We start from the raw sequence: 17,005 nt of genomic DNA, 5'->3' as shown, positions 1-17,005 counted from the left end.
GTAGCAACTGTTTAAACTGACAGCAAATTGCACACTTTCTCTTTTGTCTTACTTGCATGGCATTTCTATGATCTCTGTGGAAAGCTTGCCAGATAACAGGAACCAAAAACCTAAATACATGAGTAACCAGCAATTGGAATTTTATTTTATCACAGTGTTATCAGGAATCTCTAGAACACGATTTAAGATAGGTCTGACAAAGCCATAGGGGAAATACACGATTTAAGACAGGTCTGATAAAGCCAGAGGGGAAATAACCCTAATCTGTCCAAAGCAGCCAGCTCCAGAAAGATCCTCTAATAGTTTACAGTCCGCATACAAAGAATTATGAACAACAAAACCCCACTGTTATAAACCAAAGAAGGCTGACTCCAGAAAAGCCATTGCACACAGCTGCATTTGTAATCCAGGAGAACACAAACTAGGAGTGACATAAAATCAATTGAGAAGCCAGGCAAGCCAGGACAAGATGATCTTGTCAACCTTAAACTCCCAAATCTAGACATGAAAGTCTACACAACTAGTAGAGGGGTGCTAGGATTATGTTTCATGCTTGAATTAGTTATAATATTTTTTCCCAGTCTTACATATGAAAACTTGATGTTTAGGGGCTGGCATTAATGAAAGCTTAATGTTGGGAAGAAGTTATCTCTATGTAGTAGCTATTCAGTGGTTTGTAGCTGAGCTAGTTCTCATTGCTTCACCAAGGACTGGAAATGCTGATTTAATATTTCCTACTGAAAATTCTTAAGAATAATATTGGTTATAAAGCTCATATAACATCTTGAAATCCCTAAATCTAGTGCCTGAACCGTGTGACATTTCCATTAGAAGGTTTTCTAAATTTAGAGCTGATGTGATTTCTATGCAGCCCTTGCGCCAGTAGAGATTTGCACTTAAGAAAATCTGATGCAAGTTTGGAATATCTCTACTGATAAATATTTTAGAATCAGGAGTTTTCTCATCTACCTCTTTCCTTTTACCTGCTACAACAGAATTCACAACATATTGATACTTTTTCTCTAGAAGTTGTCAAACTTACTTTGCCCCTTAGAGTGTGATTTTGACCTGCTTATATACATTCTCACAGTTTTCCTCATACTGCTTCAGCTGAGTCACACAACTTGTTCCATGGCCCTGTTAGCACGTTACCAACATCCCAGCTAAGGGAGACTGTGGTATCTTTCCCCTTTTCCCATATTGTCCCAAGGCTGTTTCCCACGATCACCTGAAAAGAAAACAAAGCCCAGAGGAAGGTTATCAGGAGGAAATCAATGCCATTGTAAATAAGGATGTGAGCAGAAGAAATTTCCACTAGCTTGCAGTACACAAAAAATGCAAAGGAAATAGCTGAAGAACATATATGGCATATGTAGCTTGCTGAGAATGCTATTTTTCAAATGTCCTCAGTCTAGGATGGCCTATTTGCTGCTTTGAACTTATTTAATAACATTAAGCAAGAACACTTAACTATCTAAAAGAAGGATCAGCGGCATAAATCAGACATCATTTCACATATTTCAGGATCAAAGCTGTAAGGCAAAATGATTTGTGAGGACATTTGAACAGCTCTAATATATCACAGTTCCTTTTGAAGGATACTTAGGCATATTAGTTGCCCAAATGATGATTTCTTTGCGTAGTTGTAGCCAAAAAAGAAAAGAAAATTGAAACTTTTCATTCATGAATTGGTTTCGTCTATAACCTTGATTTATGTATAGCATCAAACAAAGCAGATGAAGAACACTGTGAATTTGAATTATCAAAATTAAAACTGGGAGAGTGAATTGATTTTTTTTCAAATGATCAAAGCTAATCGAAGTGACCAGCTCAGAAATAGCATAATCAGTAGCCCATATAAGTTAATAGGAGCTATATAACCAATGTTCGAGATTACACTCATATTTCTTTCAAACTTTCTAAATCCTGCATGGATGGAGCAATGCCTACAATACTGTTTAACTTGAAGACATGCACCAGCTGTAGTGGTCAATTTTACAGTACATTTTTCTTCATATGCACAACTTTTTGCCATGATGGTTTGCCCAAGAATCATCTCAGCTTAAAAATCTCTAATGAGAAAAACTGCAGTAGAAGCCTCCCCACAGACTAATAGTTATGATCAAATTCAAACTTTTCAGGCTGGTAGGCACTGGAGATCTAAAACAAATTTCAACCGATTTTGACTCTTTTCTCCACATCCTCCAACATAAAATAATAATAATTATAATAACAAAAGGTCAACTTCTTCTTTGGGCACCTAGCCTTGACAATACATGTCCAACAGATTGAAGTATATCAGTCCCTCTCATCATCTTTCTGCAGTGGTCTTTGGGGTTTAGGAAGAGCTAGCTACCAGGTTTTTGAAATTCAGCAAGATCCAGGTTCCCAGCTGCTGGGGTACCAATAAGGTCTCCATTATCACCAAGGATACAAGATTGCTTCAAACTCATTGCCAGCTGGATGCCTGATGCTGAATCAGTTGACATGGTGAACAGAACAGCTACTGCTCATGAGGATGTAAAACCCATGGCAGAGGGGAGCAGTATTGCTAAAACCAGACACTGGGGCAGTCTCAGAAGTCCCTGACTTCTGGTGCATAGAGGAACAATTATGACCAAGTCCAAATAATAGCAAGAGGGAGGCAAGAAAACCAAGGAGAAATACTTTAAGAAAACGTATTTAGTGTTCACAAAACATAATAACAATTAATGCTCTATGAAAGTCTGTTTAGCCAGCAATATTTCAATTAGCAAGTCTTGAGTGAGAGTTCTAATTCCCTGCGAAAAGGAATTCCACTTTTTTGTAGAAAAAAATAATCCCCCTACCCTACTCTTAAGATATACATATACACAACCTTAACATAAACAGCATTATTCAGTAATTACAGCAAAGAGGTTAAGAATCACAGAATCATAGAATCATAGAATCGCTCAGGTTGGAAAAGACCTTAAAGATCATCAAGTCCAACCACAATCTAACCATAGCACCCTAACAACCCTCCACTAAATCGTCTCCCTGAGCACCACATCCAAACGGTTTTTAAACACATCCAGGGATGGTGACTCAACCACCCCCCTGGGGAGCCTATTGCAGTGCTTAACAACCCTTTCTGTAAAGAAGTTTTTCCTGATATCCAACCTAAAATTACCCTGGCGCAACTTGAGGCCATTTCCCCACATCCTGTCACCTGATTTCATAACTGTTTGAAGGGAAAGCCAAAGGCCTTTCCAGTCCAGTGTCTTGCCTTTACCAGAATAGAGTAATGGCTGAGGATAAACTCAAAGTCCTATCTACAAGGCATGAAGGGATGTCTGATATGGGAACTTTCAAAACCGTGAGCTGTCTCTCCATACCTAACAGTACTTAACGGATTCTTGCAAGAATTTTTAATGCTTACAATATCCTGACATTAAGAGTACCAAATTCAAGGTAAGAGAAAACCTGGCACACCTAATAATTCTGAATGTTTCTGTAGACAACACACAAAAAAAAGGGAAATAGATGCATAGGGAAGCCTGATATACATGTTTAACAAAACAAGAATATTTGTTTTTGGTATTTGTAGAAATAATAATGTTTCAAAAAGCTTCACTCCCATAAGCTCTATAGATCACCTTTTGTTAAGCATCATATCTGGTAAAGGATCGTAGATCTTGGCTAGATGTTTAAAATATGCCTGACATATGGGAAAACTTTCCACAGAATAAATGATACTGGAAATAATGATGAAACACTGAGTCAGAAAATAAATAATGAGATACATGCATCCCCTCCATCACCCCCATTCCCCTTTCCCTTCAGCCATCCTAAGATGTTGTGTAAAGAACAGATAAATTGAACTATTCCATAGATCAGAAGAATTATAGAAAGGTCAGCTATCTGAAAAGAGAAATGATTCGCTGAGAAAGAACTGAAAGAGTGCATTGCTCTAACAGGGAAGTTAATACGTTATTTTACAGTAACTCAGAAATAGAGGAAACTTAACTTTATCATGAAATATAGCTCTTTGGATTCAAGTAAAATACTGAAAATGTCATCAGTTTTGGCTTTGTTTCTTTTTCAATGGGATTGTATCGGAGGACAGACAGTGACCCTGTTATCAAATATCTCAGCACATGAGCAGTCTCAGTTGGCGAGAATGTCTGTGATGTAAATTCCCTCTCAGGAAAGCATCTCTATTTGAGAAATCAGTTCAGCACATATGTAATGCTAATTGGTTATGAGTCAGGGCTCAGCGCAGAAAAAGGTAACCAAATCCACCCTTAAAGCTGTGAAGCTGTATGATAGTCCAAGAATGAAATGGTAGCACTAGTCAAAGGAATGGTATTGGAATGGTATTTTTGTTTTCAAAAAGACATTTTTGACAGATTTTAGGAGGTACACATAATAATGAAAACAGAAGGAGCTCGGGATCTTATTATATGAACTTTAGCAAATTAATTTGTTAGCATTAACAATACAAATTTGGAGACAGAAGTAGGCAAACATCAGGAAATATTGGAATCTTTGCAAATACAGCAAAGAGTAAACAAAAAATTTCAGCTGAAAAAAAAAGTATTAAAATTAATAAGACAGTTACTAGCTTGGTAGAAACAACAGTGGAATGAAGAGCTGGGGAGATATGAGGACAAGCCTGTAGAACCAGGACAGAGAAGGATTTCTGAGCTCTGGAGTAGAGGAGATAATTAACTCGAGCAGGTAATGCAGGGCTGCTGCAGGACAGTTGTGGGGGCAAACAGGAAATATGGAAAACTGACAGTCCAAAAGAGCATAAGGACAAGCTGGGATTGCCAACATCCACTAAAAAGCAACGACCAGAGTTGATTACTGGGGAAACACCATTAGGGAGGAAAACCATTAACAGTATGGATAAGCCATGAATTGCCTGGAGGAGATGGGAAACAGGGAAAATGGCTTTGGAAAAACCGGGAACATTCTAGGCAGCATTCTGACAGTTCTTCCCCCTTCACAGCATGATGTGAGGGAAGGAACCTGTAGTTACAGTCCTGTAGGCAGAGAAAGGCAGAAACCTGTGCAGCTGGACACGAGGTTCTCACGAGGACATCAAGGCATGTGGAGTCAGTAGAATGGACAGCACAGCACTTCTGGTGCCACCCCACTCCCCATAAACACTATTCAGGTTGCGAAGTAAAGAACCGAAAAAGAACTGCAGAATTCAAGTTGCATGCGTGCCTTGTGTATATGCATCACGGAAGTCCATAAATACACCACACCAGTCTTTTTGCCATAAAATGTCATCCACAGGATAAATTCAGCTTGCTTAATGAACAGTCATCTAATGTTTTGTTTACTTTCACGTTTGGTGTAAAAGCCTGGCCTCGTTTACTTTTATGTTATTCAGACCCTTCTCTCTGAAGAGGAAGGCTCTTCTGTAGTCTTCTAGTAGAATTATAATGCTCTATAAATACAGAAGTCTACCAACACTCATCACTACAACAGGATCAAACTCAGGTTTCACAGTTACTTTCATTCTTGCTTTTTTACCTCCAGTTCTCAGTATTTGGCTTTCTGTCTTCCTAGCACGATCAGCATTGCCTTTTGTGGTTGATACTTGAACGACACAGCACAAAAGACATGGCATCTCTAGTTTCTGTAAACTTTGTTTAAAATTAACACTGCATTGAGAAATGAAACAGAAAACACAAATAAATACAGAAATTCTCAGTTTTGCCTATATCGTTCCAATCTACATGTAAATAACATATTAGAACAATTATCACAGCTATTCAATGGCATAATAGTCTTTGGAACACATACCTACAAAAAATGTGAAAGCAGCAGTATATTTGACAGTTTAACAGTATAAACAGATTAGACTCACAAAGGATGAGAGGCAAACAGACAGAGAGGAAACCTAAGAAAAAAACAAACCCACACTTAGAACCCCCCATAGCAGGTCACTGCCAGAGTCTCATGTCCCAGTCCCACAGCTGTGTCGCTGGGACCATGAAGGTCTCCCTCTGAATCACAGCACGATCCTAAATTAATAATCTCTGAGGTTTTCAGGGAAAATCAGGAATACAAATCAAAGTCTCCTTTATTTTATTGTATCTGCAGTACTAAAATTCACTTTCCATTTAAATGTATTGGTATTAAACTTATCATTTTATCATTAAGATTATTGTTTTCCCTACGCATTTGCAATAGCATCCATCATGATAGTGTTGGAGAGCTTTCAACGTCTCAATTTCAGTTAAATGAATTGCATAAATTCCCCTATTTCTATAGAGGGAGAGAAGTGCAAGAGATAAGAGGTTCCTAGCAGTGCTTCTCTAAAGCTAAAGATACATGTATCTGCGGAGCTAAAGGCTCTGTCTGAATCTGATTCATTATTCTCAGTAATACACAGCAGCAAGTATTAATGTAAAATCTTTTTAAAAATCTTTACCAGCAAAGAGGAGTATGTAACGTTAGCTGTTTCTATGGATTTTAATTGATTTTTAATCTGCTGATGGTAGACTGTAAATAAATGCTCAAAGCACACACGAGTGCAAGTCAATAGGAAGTTTTATTAGTTTGCTTTCAGAGAATTATAGTAATGATCGACGGACTCTGAAGCACGCAGCGGCCTACAGGCTGAATGGCTTCTGTTCTCCTCACAGGCTGCTTGAACACCACCTCCATAAGGGCCCAATTCAGCAAGAATTTACATTTGACTTCCGCACTGTGGAAGCCCAGGATGGCTGCAAAGAAAGCGCTAACTTTTTTTTTTTATAGAATAGGGCCTAATTCATTGGCAAGGTAGCCAGTAAAAAGCCCTTGTATATAGCACACCTCATCTATAAATTATTTCAGAGTTCCAGAAAAGGCTTGAAACAAATAGAAGGTATTTTCCTCCTCTCCTGTAGCAAAAGAGAAGGAAAGGGTCTTGCACACAAAATGTACTTTTTTCCCTACCTCTTTTAATCCCTATAAGTACTCTGGTGTTAATACTTTAATACAGGCACTTTGCATGTGTTTCCAACATCATATTCACATACGCTTTTCTTCACATCAATTGTCTTGCACTATCTGTGTACAGTGAAAAATTAGGGCCCCTAAAATGTTATTCTCAACTGGCAACCGAACCTTCATCCTTTCCACATCCTCCTCATTTCATTCTGCCACTTGAAAAGAGGTCATCAAATAAAGTTTAAAAAAGCAAAGCTAAAAATGCCTTAGTTTTAGTTTAGTGTTTTAGTTTTAGTTCCAGCCTACCAAAGTAGGACAGAGCACACTTCTTCAGAATCAGGATGGTCAACATTGCTTCTACCTCTCCACCCCAACAATGTACTCAGTGACTAACAGCTCATAGCACCACATCTACTCCTGAGTTTTGGAGAAGCCCTGAGAAAAGTTTTCTCATGATTTCTTCTTAGTTCTACACCTTGACAATAGATAGTTATGTCTGACTCACCCAGGACTGGAAAGTAAGACGAAAGTGTGCAGCAGATACATGGCAGAACACAGAGTCCACCGACCACTGCAGCACTAAGCTTGCTTCAGCATTCGCCTACAATTTAAGCTGACTACCAAAGAATAGTTTGCCTATTAAACACAACAGCAACAACAGCAACACAACACACATACAGAAAAAGAACAGTCAGTTTTCTCAGCCAACCTGATAGTTTGTAAGCAGGGTAGTAGCATCGTCTTCTGCTCATCTGCCCACGTGGAAAAAAAGAAAAGAAAAAAAGAAAAAAAAGAAAAAAAGAAAAAAAGGAAAAGAGAAAAAAAGAAAAAGAGAAAAAAAGAAAAAAAAAAAAAAAAAAGGAAGCTCTTCACTTAAATTTAAAACTCGCAAAAGCTCAGCACAGGAGAATGAAAGGAAATGGCAAAAAAACAGTCATGAGGGTTACATACATACCAAACAGAGGACCATTCCTTGAAAGGACTTTGACAGTTATAAAACATATGCAGACATGACTCTGTCTGCATCCTTAAAATACAATCACAGCTCAACTTGATTCATGGGCCCTGTGCATTATCACATTTAAGGGATCAACTGTATGGTAGCCCAAAGATGACTGAAGTTACCCAGTTTTACTGGCACCGAGTGCATCACCAGTGACACAGTAATTATCTGATCATACTCCCCTTGCAGTGGTGAAACACAGATCACACTTTATCACACATTACAAAAGCACAAGATTCTTCAAGACCAAAAAGAAATAATGGAATTAAGGAAAAAACACTAAAAATAAAAACAGCAACTATTTAGATTACTCTTTTATCTTCTTTACCAAGATGTGTTACCCAACAATACAGACAGACAGCATGTTGATTTCATGCCTAATTTGAGGAAAAAATACTGAACATATACAAAATTCACAAAGATACATCCAGCCAGAATGCCATTAGGGTACCATGATGGTCTTAGTTTACTTCTAACAAGGAGAAACGCTAGTAATGTCAAATCAAATGTTCATCCTCGTGCACTTAGATAATTTGCCCTCTTTGGCCTCCTCAGAACATCTTTTTATTTGGTCAGTGTAATTGTCTATCTTGCATACAAAACTGAGCACACAGATTGCTCTCAAAAGTATTTACTCTAGCAATTAAGTATGTGCCACCATCAGTCAGTCACTGTTATTTTGGACTCATGAGTGGCTATCACATACTCTAAAGAAAAACATTGCATACAATGCCAGATACCTTCCAGGAAACCACTGAATGTGCCCAAATCCTCAACATCTTCAGGGAGAGGAGCTGTTGTGATGATCAGCAGGCAACTGCCCAAATCTTCTCAAATTGTGAGTTACTGGACCACACATTAGGAACCCAAACCCTTGGGACAAAATAACTTTCCAGTAATATTCTGCACTATCTGATTGTTTCAGGTTAATTCCTTGGATAGATTTGTACAGATAAAGATGTGTTTCAGCACAACAATTATTCTTCTGTTCTGTTTTGACTATAAAATAAATGGTTAAATCCACTGGTTACTGGCTCATAAAACAATTTGTTGGAATAATGAATTCAAATATACTAATAGGATACAGAGGTTCGCCATTAATTGTTTAATCCGTAGCTGCATAATATTGCACTAAATTATTTTCCCCCTTTTACCCCTTGCTAGGAACTGACACAAGTACAATAATTAAAATAAATTTGAACACAACCATTTGGAAAATTGCCAAAATTTTCAAGAACTTATAATTTTCTTTTCCCCCACACCCCTTCCCCAAGATAAAATACAGTTTTGACATCTCGGTGAAAAAACAGTTGCAAACTGTTACTTACAATTTAGGAAAAAATCACTGTTTTAATCATGACCTTTCATCTGTCCTTGATTTGGAGGGAAAGGGTGGGGGAAATAGGCCACTTACAGAAACAATCCTACTGGGCTTTCGTCTCACTGATTGACAGCCCCATGTGGCTAAATACATTCACAATTATAAATAAAAACTACCCCGCTCAAAATGGTAGAACTTATCCTCCATCAAGCAAGATGGAGCAAGTATAGCTTTTGAGTGTAGAAGGCTGAAATGACCTTTGAGATACGTGATAAATGTGAACTGCTCCATGTTGTCCATTTCCAGCCATGTTTGATAAAAGGATACCTCTGATTACTATTTACGCAACATCCAGAACACTTAAATACTTGGTGTGTTGTTGTTACAAGAATGAAAAACACGTTAATAAAAGCTAATGCTAATAGTAATGTATACCAATAGGCTCTCTTCAGTTTAAGTCTGTATCTGAATACAGGCTATTAGAAGAAAGGCACGGCTACGCTACCAGTTGCAGAGTCCTTGCAGATATTTTCACAATCTGACAGAACACTTGGTGTTTGTTTAAGACGATGCAAAAAAAACCCAGCATCTTGTTGGAATCTCTCACTAGGAAATCATTCTGGGAGCGAAATCAGCCAAAAATACTTCTCTGTTTCCCAAAGTCAGGTTTCTGCCAGTTTTACTTGCTGACCAGGCTCCTGATGAGGCAGGAGAGACCAATGCAGAGGGAAACTGCGAAAGCACAAGGCCAGGATAGAAGGGCAAAGGAGCAAAGCTGCCTCTTTCCTTACACAGCATATGTGGGTACAGACATCACCAAAATACACTCCAAAAGAAGTGGGCTGCATTCTGGGGAGAAATATCTTCTCACTCTGTTAATGGAACCTTCTGCAGTCTCCCCTTTGTGCCTTGATTTCTAGAGGCAAAAAAAGGTATATTGAACCACATTTATGTTTATAAAGTGCTCAGAGATCAATGAAACAACTAGTTCGAGTACCAATAAAACCTGACCTGGAACTGGATTATTAGCTCCCTGCTGAAGGCGCTGTTAGCAATGCCCTGAACATCATGCTACTCTGCCTCAGTGAATGCAGCACAACCTCTAGCTGCAAAGATGACTAAAAACTATTTCAAAATATTTCATTACACCTTTTTCTAACCACTTATTTCCAAAAAGTGAAACTCAAAACCAGAACAATGTAAGATGCTGCTTAATGATCACACGTCTTAGTCACTTCGAAGGGGGGAAAAGACCCACTCCTTCCCCTTCAGTGGACTCCTTTAACCACTTCTGCTTCTGTGCTGGAACCACACCCAAGCCACAGGAAGCACAGGAACTTCTCATATGCATCTATCATAAGCACTGGGACAGGCACCTTTTATATCAAACGGGCTTTATAAAACAATTGCTGACTTACTAATAACATCCCCATAAATACTTGTTGTTCAGGTATCCAATACAAGGTATGAGTTTAACTGCCTTGAAATATCCTCAGAAGCTTCACAAGCCTTCTGAAAAAAAGGTAGGGGTTTCCCTTCTCCCTCCAGCACACCATTTCCTGAAAACAGAAGACAAATTGAGCTGAGTAACTTGGACCAGAACCGGCAGCAGGAGGTTGGGTTGGGCAGGAAAGGCGCTTGTCTGTCTAGGTAGCATCCGTGCCAGTGCTCCCACTAAAATTAGAATGCAGGCGACAGCACCTTGGCTCCTGTCACTTGCTGGAGACAAATCTTTAGCTATCTCAGCAGCCAAGGGGTGGCATTTTGGTCTCTGCCTGCCAGTCCCAAATAGCAGTGCCACCTTGGTAGCAGAGCTCCCTGGCAGCAGCAGCTCCCATCCTGCAGCAACTCCAACAAAAGCTCAGTACTCATCCACCTTAGCACCAAAAGGTAATGTCAATCCCAACAACAGAAATAGAAGAAACCAAAGCAAAGGGCACATCTGCTAGAAATGGGGAGTAAGTTCAGAAGGCAGAACAACAATGCTCACTTGATTGAACCTCTAGTCAAACAGTAATATCAGTACAGAAGCAGACACTTTATAATTAATAAAAAATATACAGATATCATAGAATCAATCAGAATCAATCAAGGAACAGTTTGGTTGGAAAGACCTTTAAAGACCATCTAGTTCCAACCCCGCTGCTCCCCCTGGCAGATGTGGGAAAAGTAATCACTAGTGAAAAATTCTCATACTAGGAAGAAAGATATTCCCAAACTGACAGTAGAAGAGCTTCCAAAATACAACTACAAGGGTGGTACTTATAGAAGAGGAAATGAGGGAGAGAAGGACTGACCAAGCATTCCTGAAGCAAGAAGACAAAACCTCGGAAAATGAGGAACAATGTTTCTGCATAATGTGCTAGTAAACAATTTACAGTTTGCTGATGCAGAATCAGAAGAAACATAACCTCAAGATCAATTAGAGGTAATTTAAGCAAGGAAACATTAAGACCTTTGCATCAGTATCAAATGAATAATCCCATAAAAGAAGGGCAGGAAGAAAAGCTACAGCAAATTAAGGAAAGAAAAGGAGACAATATCTGAGACACATGTTAATATGAAGCTGAGGATCTTACAGGCACTTTTAAAAAGAAAAAAAAAAAAAACAAGCACACAAAAGAACAGGAGAGGAGAGGAAAGAAGAAATGGTATTTTGGACACAACAAAGGGAGGTACAGTGATACATGACAGGCCTCTTGTGAAGACAGAGCTCAGTCCTCGGAGCCTCTGGGAAACAGCAGTAGCCAGGAGAAGACGAATGGGGAGGTGCTGCTGGGAAGAGTGCTGTGGTGGCACAAGGACTGCGGTGACATCACTGAGCAACAGGCTGTGATGCCACCGAGCTTTGGGCGCTGGCAGGGCCTGGCCCACTCACTCTCGTGCCTGGACTCCTGCTGAGCAAGTGCGTGCGGCTTGGAGGTGGAGCGAGGATTTTAATTGTGTGTTGGGCTGTGCTTTGGGGACTGCTGGCAGCTGCTCTCAGTGCCCATACGTACAGCCACCACCTGTAATCCCCTGGCCTGCCTGGCTCAGGCAGCCGGGGCCCCACAGGGTGCACGTGCAGCAGCACAGGTGAGCTGGGTGGGGACACGTCCCCCAGGGTGGCCATGGGTGAGCTCTGAGTTGGGGGAACTGCCATGGCTGGGGCTGCAGTCCAACCCTGTGAGGGCGTGGGGCATAGGGCAGCACAGGTGTGGGGTCTGGAGGGTTTCCTGCTGAGGGAGCAGGACATTGCTTCCATCTGTCCCTGCAACAAGGAATGACCATGGCCTCCCTCTCTTGCAGTGCACAAATTTCACTGCTGAGGCGCTGGTGAGGGAGAGCAACTCATCTTCACTCCCCATCAGATCACAGCGTGAAGACCATGGCAGCAGAGGAGGCGTGGACATGTCCCATCTGCCGTGAGGTGCGAAAGGACATTGCCTACGCAGTGCCGTGCCGTCACGAGTTCTGCCTCGGCTGCATCCTGCGGTGGGCCAAGCAGAAAGAGACCTGCCCGCTCTGCAGGAGGATAATGACAGTGGTCAAGGTTGCTGAGTGGGATGACGACAACGACCTGGATTTCATCATCCGTCCCCCAGCACCACCTGTTCCTGCCTCCTTCCAGGCAGGCATCGCCCACATCTACAGCCCCCAGCACGATGCGCCATCCCCTCCACCCTTTCTGCTGCTGCCGGAGGAGCAGGAGGATGAAGAGGCAGAGGAGAGGCCTATGGTGGGCGGTCTCCTGATGGAGGTGTGGGCAGCCCTGTTCAGGCAGCACCAGGAGATGCTCGACCCTGTGCTGCCATGGCTGCGCCAGGAGCTGCGAAACATCTTCAGAGCGCAGTGGTGGGAGGCAATGGCGGTGGAGAACGTCATCCTGAACGCCCTGTGTCACATCGGGCTGGACCGCGAGGCCCTGATCCAGCTGCTGCGGCCTGCCCTGGGGGACAGAGCGGAGACACTCATCCAGGGCCTTGTGGACGCCCTCGTGAGCCAGTGGGGCGAGGAGGCACACGGGCAGCGCGGCCTCCAGGGCGTCCACGTGTCCGGAGGGCAGGAGGAGGGCCCTGCGGCCAGGGGGCAGGACAGTTCTATGGCCGCCCCTGGTCCTACAGCATCCCCACGAGGGGCTGTTACATCAATGCTGGGATCCAACAGCAACACTGAAAGTGCCAACAGAGAGGAGCAGCCCAGCACACCAGAGGCTGTCATCCGTGGGGATCTCAGTCACACCCCTGCTGCACACATCCCCAGGGAACTCGAGGAGCTCCATGAAGAGACGGAGCAGGCAGCAGCATCAGGCCCTTCTGCCCAGGGCAGCAGCCCCTCCACTCCTGGCCATTTGTCTGCGAGGGCCCGGCGGCCCCGTAAGAGGAGGGCTGGCAGTGACCCAGACCCACAGCTGCCCTGCAAGAAGCCACCTCCTCGCAAGCACTAGCAGGGATTGCACTTTAATTAAAAAATAAATAATAACTTTAAAAAAGACTCATGTCGTTTAAAAGGGTATATCTGGACTGAGCCCTGGGTTTTAAGATATTCTGGAAAGCACACACATGAAACACTCATCAGTACCCATCCATCCTGAGATCCTTTCAAAGTTTTATGCAATGGATTTAAATCAATGACAGCATACCTTCAAACAATCATTAAGAAAAAAGCACACAGATTTAAGACAGAACAACACTCAGTGTAGGCATCAATTCTGGAATTGCATTCTTTAAACAGACATACTATGGTCTGCTGATTCCTAGGAAACAAGAGAACAACATGGACAAATGTGAAGCATTCGGTCTTCACATGGAAGGAAAAAAAAAAAGTGATTGGTGGTCATATGATGTACTGACTCATACTTAATACTATTCTCTCTGTGCAAAGTTAGATTCAATAGCAGTACTCATAGAATGCTGTTCAGCATGAGAGCATCAAAACTGGTTCTGAAAAACAACTACGTGAAAGGTACTCAAATTTCCAGTAAGGAAGCCGTACTCCAAGAAATACTGAGCATGCTCTTCTCCCATTGACTTCTCCCCATGCACAGGAGCTGGCAACTTACCAAAGGTAGCCATATGATCAGGCAATACGTAACAAAAAAGCAGGAAAGTCAAGAAAATGGCTTTCCACCTGTGAACCAAATTCAGTGCGAAAGAGCTAGTTTCCCACAGTCACTGTGCTCTATCTGATACTGCAGGCACAAACATAAATTGAATATGGTGCATTCACCAATTGGAGATCTGGACTTTAAACATTAACCTTTCTCCTTAACAGTCAAATCCAATGTAATGCACCATAGGAAGCCAAAGCACTGGGCCTGATCCTACATTGTAAATCCACTACTCCTTTCTCCCCTATTCTCTCTCACTGCATTTTTTTTTTTTAAATGGAACTATTTGTGCAAATAAACATGGTGAGTATGGGCGCTCACCGCATTTTCTTTTCTAGCATCATTAGTGGCAGGCACAGGCTCAATTACACGAATATAACTGAGATCATCTTAACCAATCCCCTGCTATAGCACCTCTGCCTTTGTGGCCCTGAACTACTCCAACAATGAAAATTTGCGAACAGCTTTTGAAACATGACTCATACATCCTTCAATGTGAGGAAACTGGTGTGTGACACAACTGGCTTGCCTTTATTTTATTAGCATTATTACTGTTTGCTGCCTTTGGAGAGCTTTGAATCTCTCAAGACATTTCTTTAGCATCTCTGATTGCTTTCAATTTTCTTGCATTTTCTACCTTTGAAGCACTTGTGAACAGCAAGAACAGTAATGTAAACAAATGTATTCAAGTACAAGTAAATCCAGACAGTGAACTCAAGTTTAATGTTCTTCACTCTTTTCCTTCTTCCTCTACCACTGCCCCCCTAGCTCCCAAGTTTAAACCAAAGGTTTCAAATGAGCAAACCCTTAAGCCATTAGAGCTCCAAGTTCTCACTGCACCCGTCACAGCCTCCAGTACACACACACATACACAAAAGAAATATTCCTAGCTTGGCATTAACAACATTCATTCAATGCTCTTTACTTAAAGGAAGAAAACAATTAAGTGAAACCTTGAAGTAATCTTATTCTGCCTATTTAGCCTCTTCATCCCTCAATGTGTGGTTTGTAAGATATCACTTTTTAATCAAAAGATCTTAATCTCTTTCACATAAATTACCAACACTAAGCATCACAGCATTGCTGTGACAGCACAATGAATTATCATGTCCACTTTTAATAAAAGTATTTAAGTTGATTTATTTCCTATGTAAGCTACAGATATATACTTAACTCTGAAAATAATGCCTCCTATTTATTTTCATTGATATTACAACAGATAAAACAAGCATGATAACGCTATTTGATAGAACAAATTCTCAGCTACAAAACACTTTTGCAACATAGTCACCACCATTAGCTATGTATTTTTGCCAGTGATGACATGCTCATATAAATCTGCACCAGCAGAGACGACTCACTGTTTCACAGCTTCTACAGTGTTACTGCTAGGAAAATGTTGTCCACACAGACTATCTTTCAGATGGAAGTTAGAAAATGCCAAACTGAACTACACAGAGGGTGTGGTAGGACAGTCCAGCTAAGATTGGCAATGTGCTCCATGGTCTTCCAGTTAGCATGGGGCCTAGCATTATCCTGCTGCAAGAGAAAGGTTGTCTTCTTCCTGGAGCAGGTTCAAAGAAGGTCAACAAAGCTGGTGAGAGGTCTGGAGCACAGGCCTTATGAGGAGCAGCTGAGGGAGCTGGGATTGTTCAGTCTGGAGAAGAGGAGGCTCAGGGGAGACCTTATTGCTCTCTATAACTACCTGAAGGGAGGTTGCAGTGAGCTGGGGGTCAGCCTCTTCTCTCATGTTATAAGACTAGAGGTGATAAGACTAGAGGGAATGGCTTCAAGCTACACCAGGGGAGATTTAGGCTGGATGTTAGGAAAGACTACTTTTCTGAAAGAGTGGTCAGGCACTGGAATGGGCTGCCCAGGGAGGTGGTGGAGTCACCAAGGAGGAGGTGTTCAAGGAACATTTGGATTTTGTGTTGAGGGACATGGTTTAGTGAGAGCTATTGGTGATAGGTGGATGGTTGGACTGGATGATTTTGTAGGTCTCTTCCAACCTTGGTGTTTCTGTGATTCTGTGATTCTCCTCCAGCCTGACTCTGTAAGTTCCCGTCCTTAGCTTCATTAGTGTCACAATGTAGTGGTCACAGTTGGTGGTTTGTATGGTTTCCAGGAAATCCAGAAGGATCACCCCTTTCCTATCCCAAAAGACAGTGCACATGTGCAGCAACAGTACAAAAGTGTTTTGAATTTTTTCTTCAACGGAGAATTCACGTCTCTACTCCATTTTGGACTGTCATTTTGACTCTGGCTTCAAGTGGAGACATCATGTCTAATAATCAGTAATGATTCAATCCAGGAAGTTAACACCTTCAGCCACATATTATTTCAAGAAGTCTGGATAAACTCTGTGCTATTCCAACATTATCATCTTTTCCAACATGCTAAAGCCAATATTCATCTCTGTATACAGTTCCCTGGTCACAATCTGCTGATTTATAATCTACCGATCAAGACATTCTCCATTTTGTGGTGTGACAGCTGTGCACAGCCATTCATGGTTTGTCTTTCACATTGCTGTCACTACTGCTTAAACACACCACCCCACCCACTGCCTCACTGTGCTCACATCCACTGTTTGGTCCATCAGACTTTGATGAATGTCAGTGGGTGCCGTTTTTTCCACATGGAGGAATTCAATGCCACACATTTTGCCACACCTTTG

The 17,005-nt window shown here is 41.5% G+C and overlaps 2 protein-coding genes across 9 annotated transcripts in view; one reads left to right on the top strand and one right to left on the bottom strand.

The window, feature by feature from the left end:
• Positions 1–17,005, bottom strand: part of SOX5 (SRY-box transcription factor 5) — a 632,328-nt gene that overhangs the window by 423,252 nt on the left and 192,071 nt on the right. The gene's annotated exons all lie outside the window — the stretch shown is intronic.
• LOC149919680 (E3 ubiquitin-protein ligase Topors-like) lies at positions 1,242–16,251 on the top strand. Of its 2 annotated transcripts, none has more exons than XM_090146221.1 (2): positions 1,242–12,314; positions 12,590–16,251. In XM_090146221.1, the coding sequence occupies exon 2, from the start codon at positions 12,607–12,609 to the stop codon at positions 13,663–13,665; it is 1,059 nt and encodes a 352-aa protein (XP_090002347.1). In that variant the 5' UTR covers positions 1,242–12,314; positions 12,590–12,606; the 3' UTR covers positions 13,666–16,251. The 2 variants fall into 2 exon arrangements, with proteins under 2 accessions (XP_090002347.1, XP_090002339.1); XM_090146213.1 differs by having other exon boundaries at positions 12,528–16,251.

The sequence above is a fragment of the Phasianus colchicus genome, chromosome 1, assembly GCF_987193195.1.
Source record: "Phasianus colchicus chromosome 1, bPhaCol1.hap1.1, whole genome shotgun sequence".
NCBI lineage: Eukaryota > Metazoa > Chordata > Aves > Galliformes > Phasianidae > Phasianus > Phasianus colchicus.
This window is presented reverse-complemented; position numbering and strand designations above follow the sequence as displayed.

Bases quoted from the DNA above. Each gene is read 5' to 3' on its own strand.
- LOC149919680 (XM_090146221.1), top strand. From the start codon at position 12,607: ATGGCAGCAGAGGAGGCGTGGACATGTCCCATCTGCCGTGAGGTGCGA.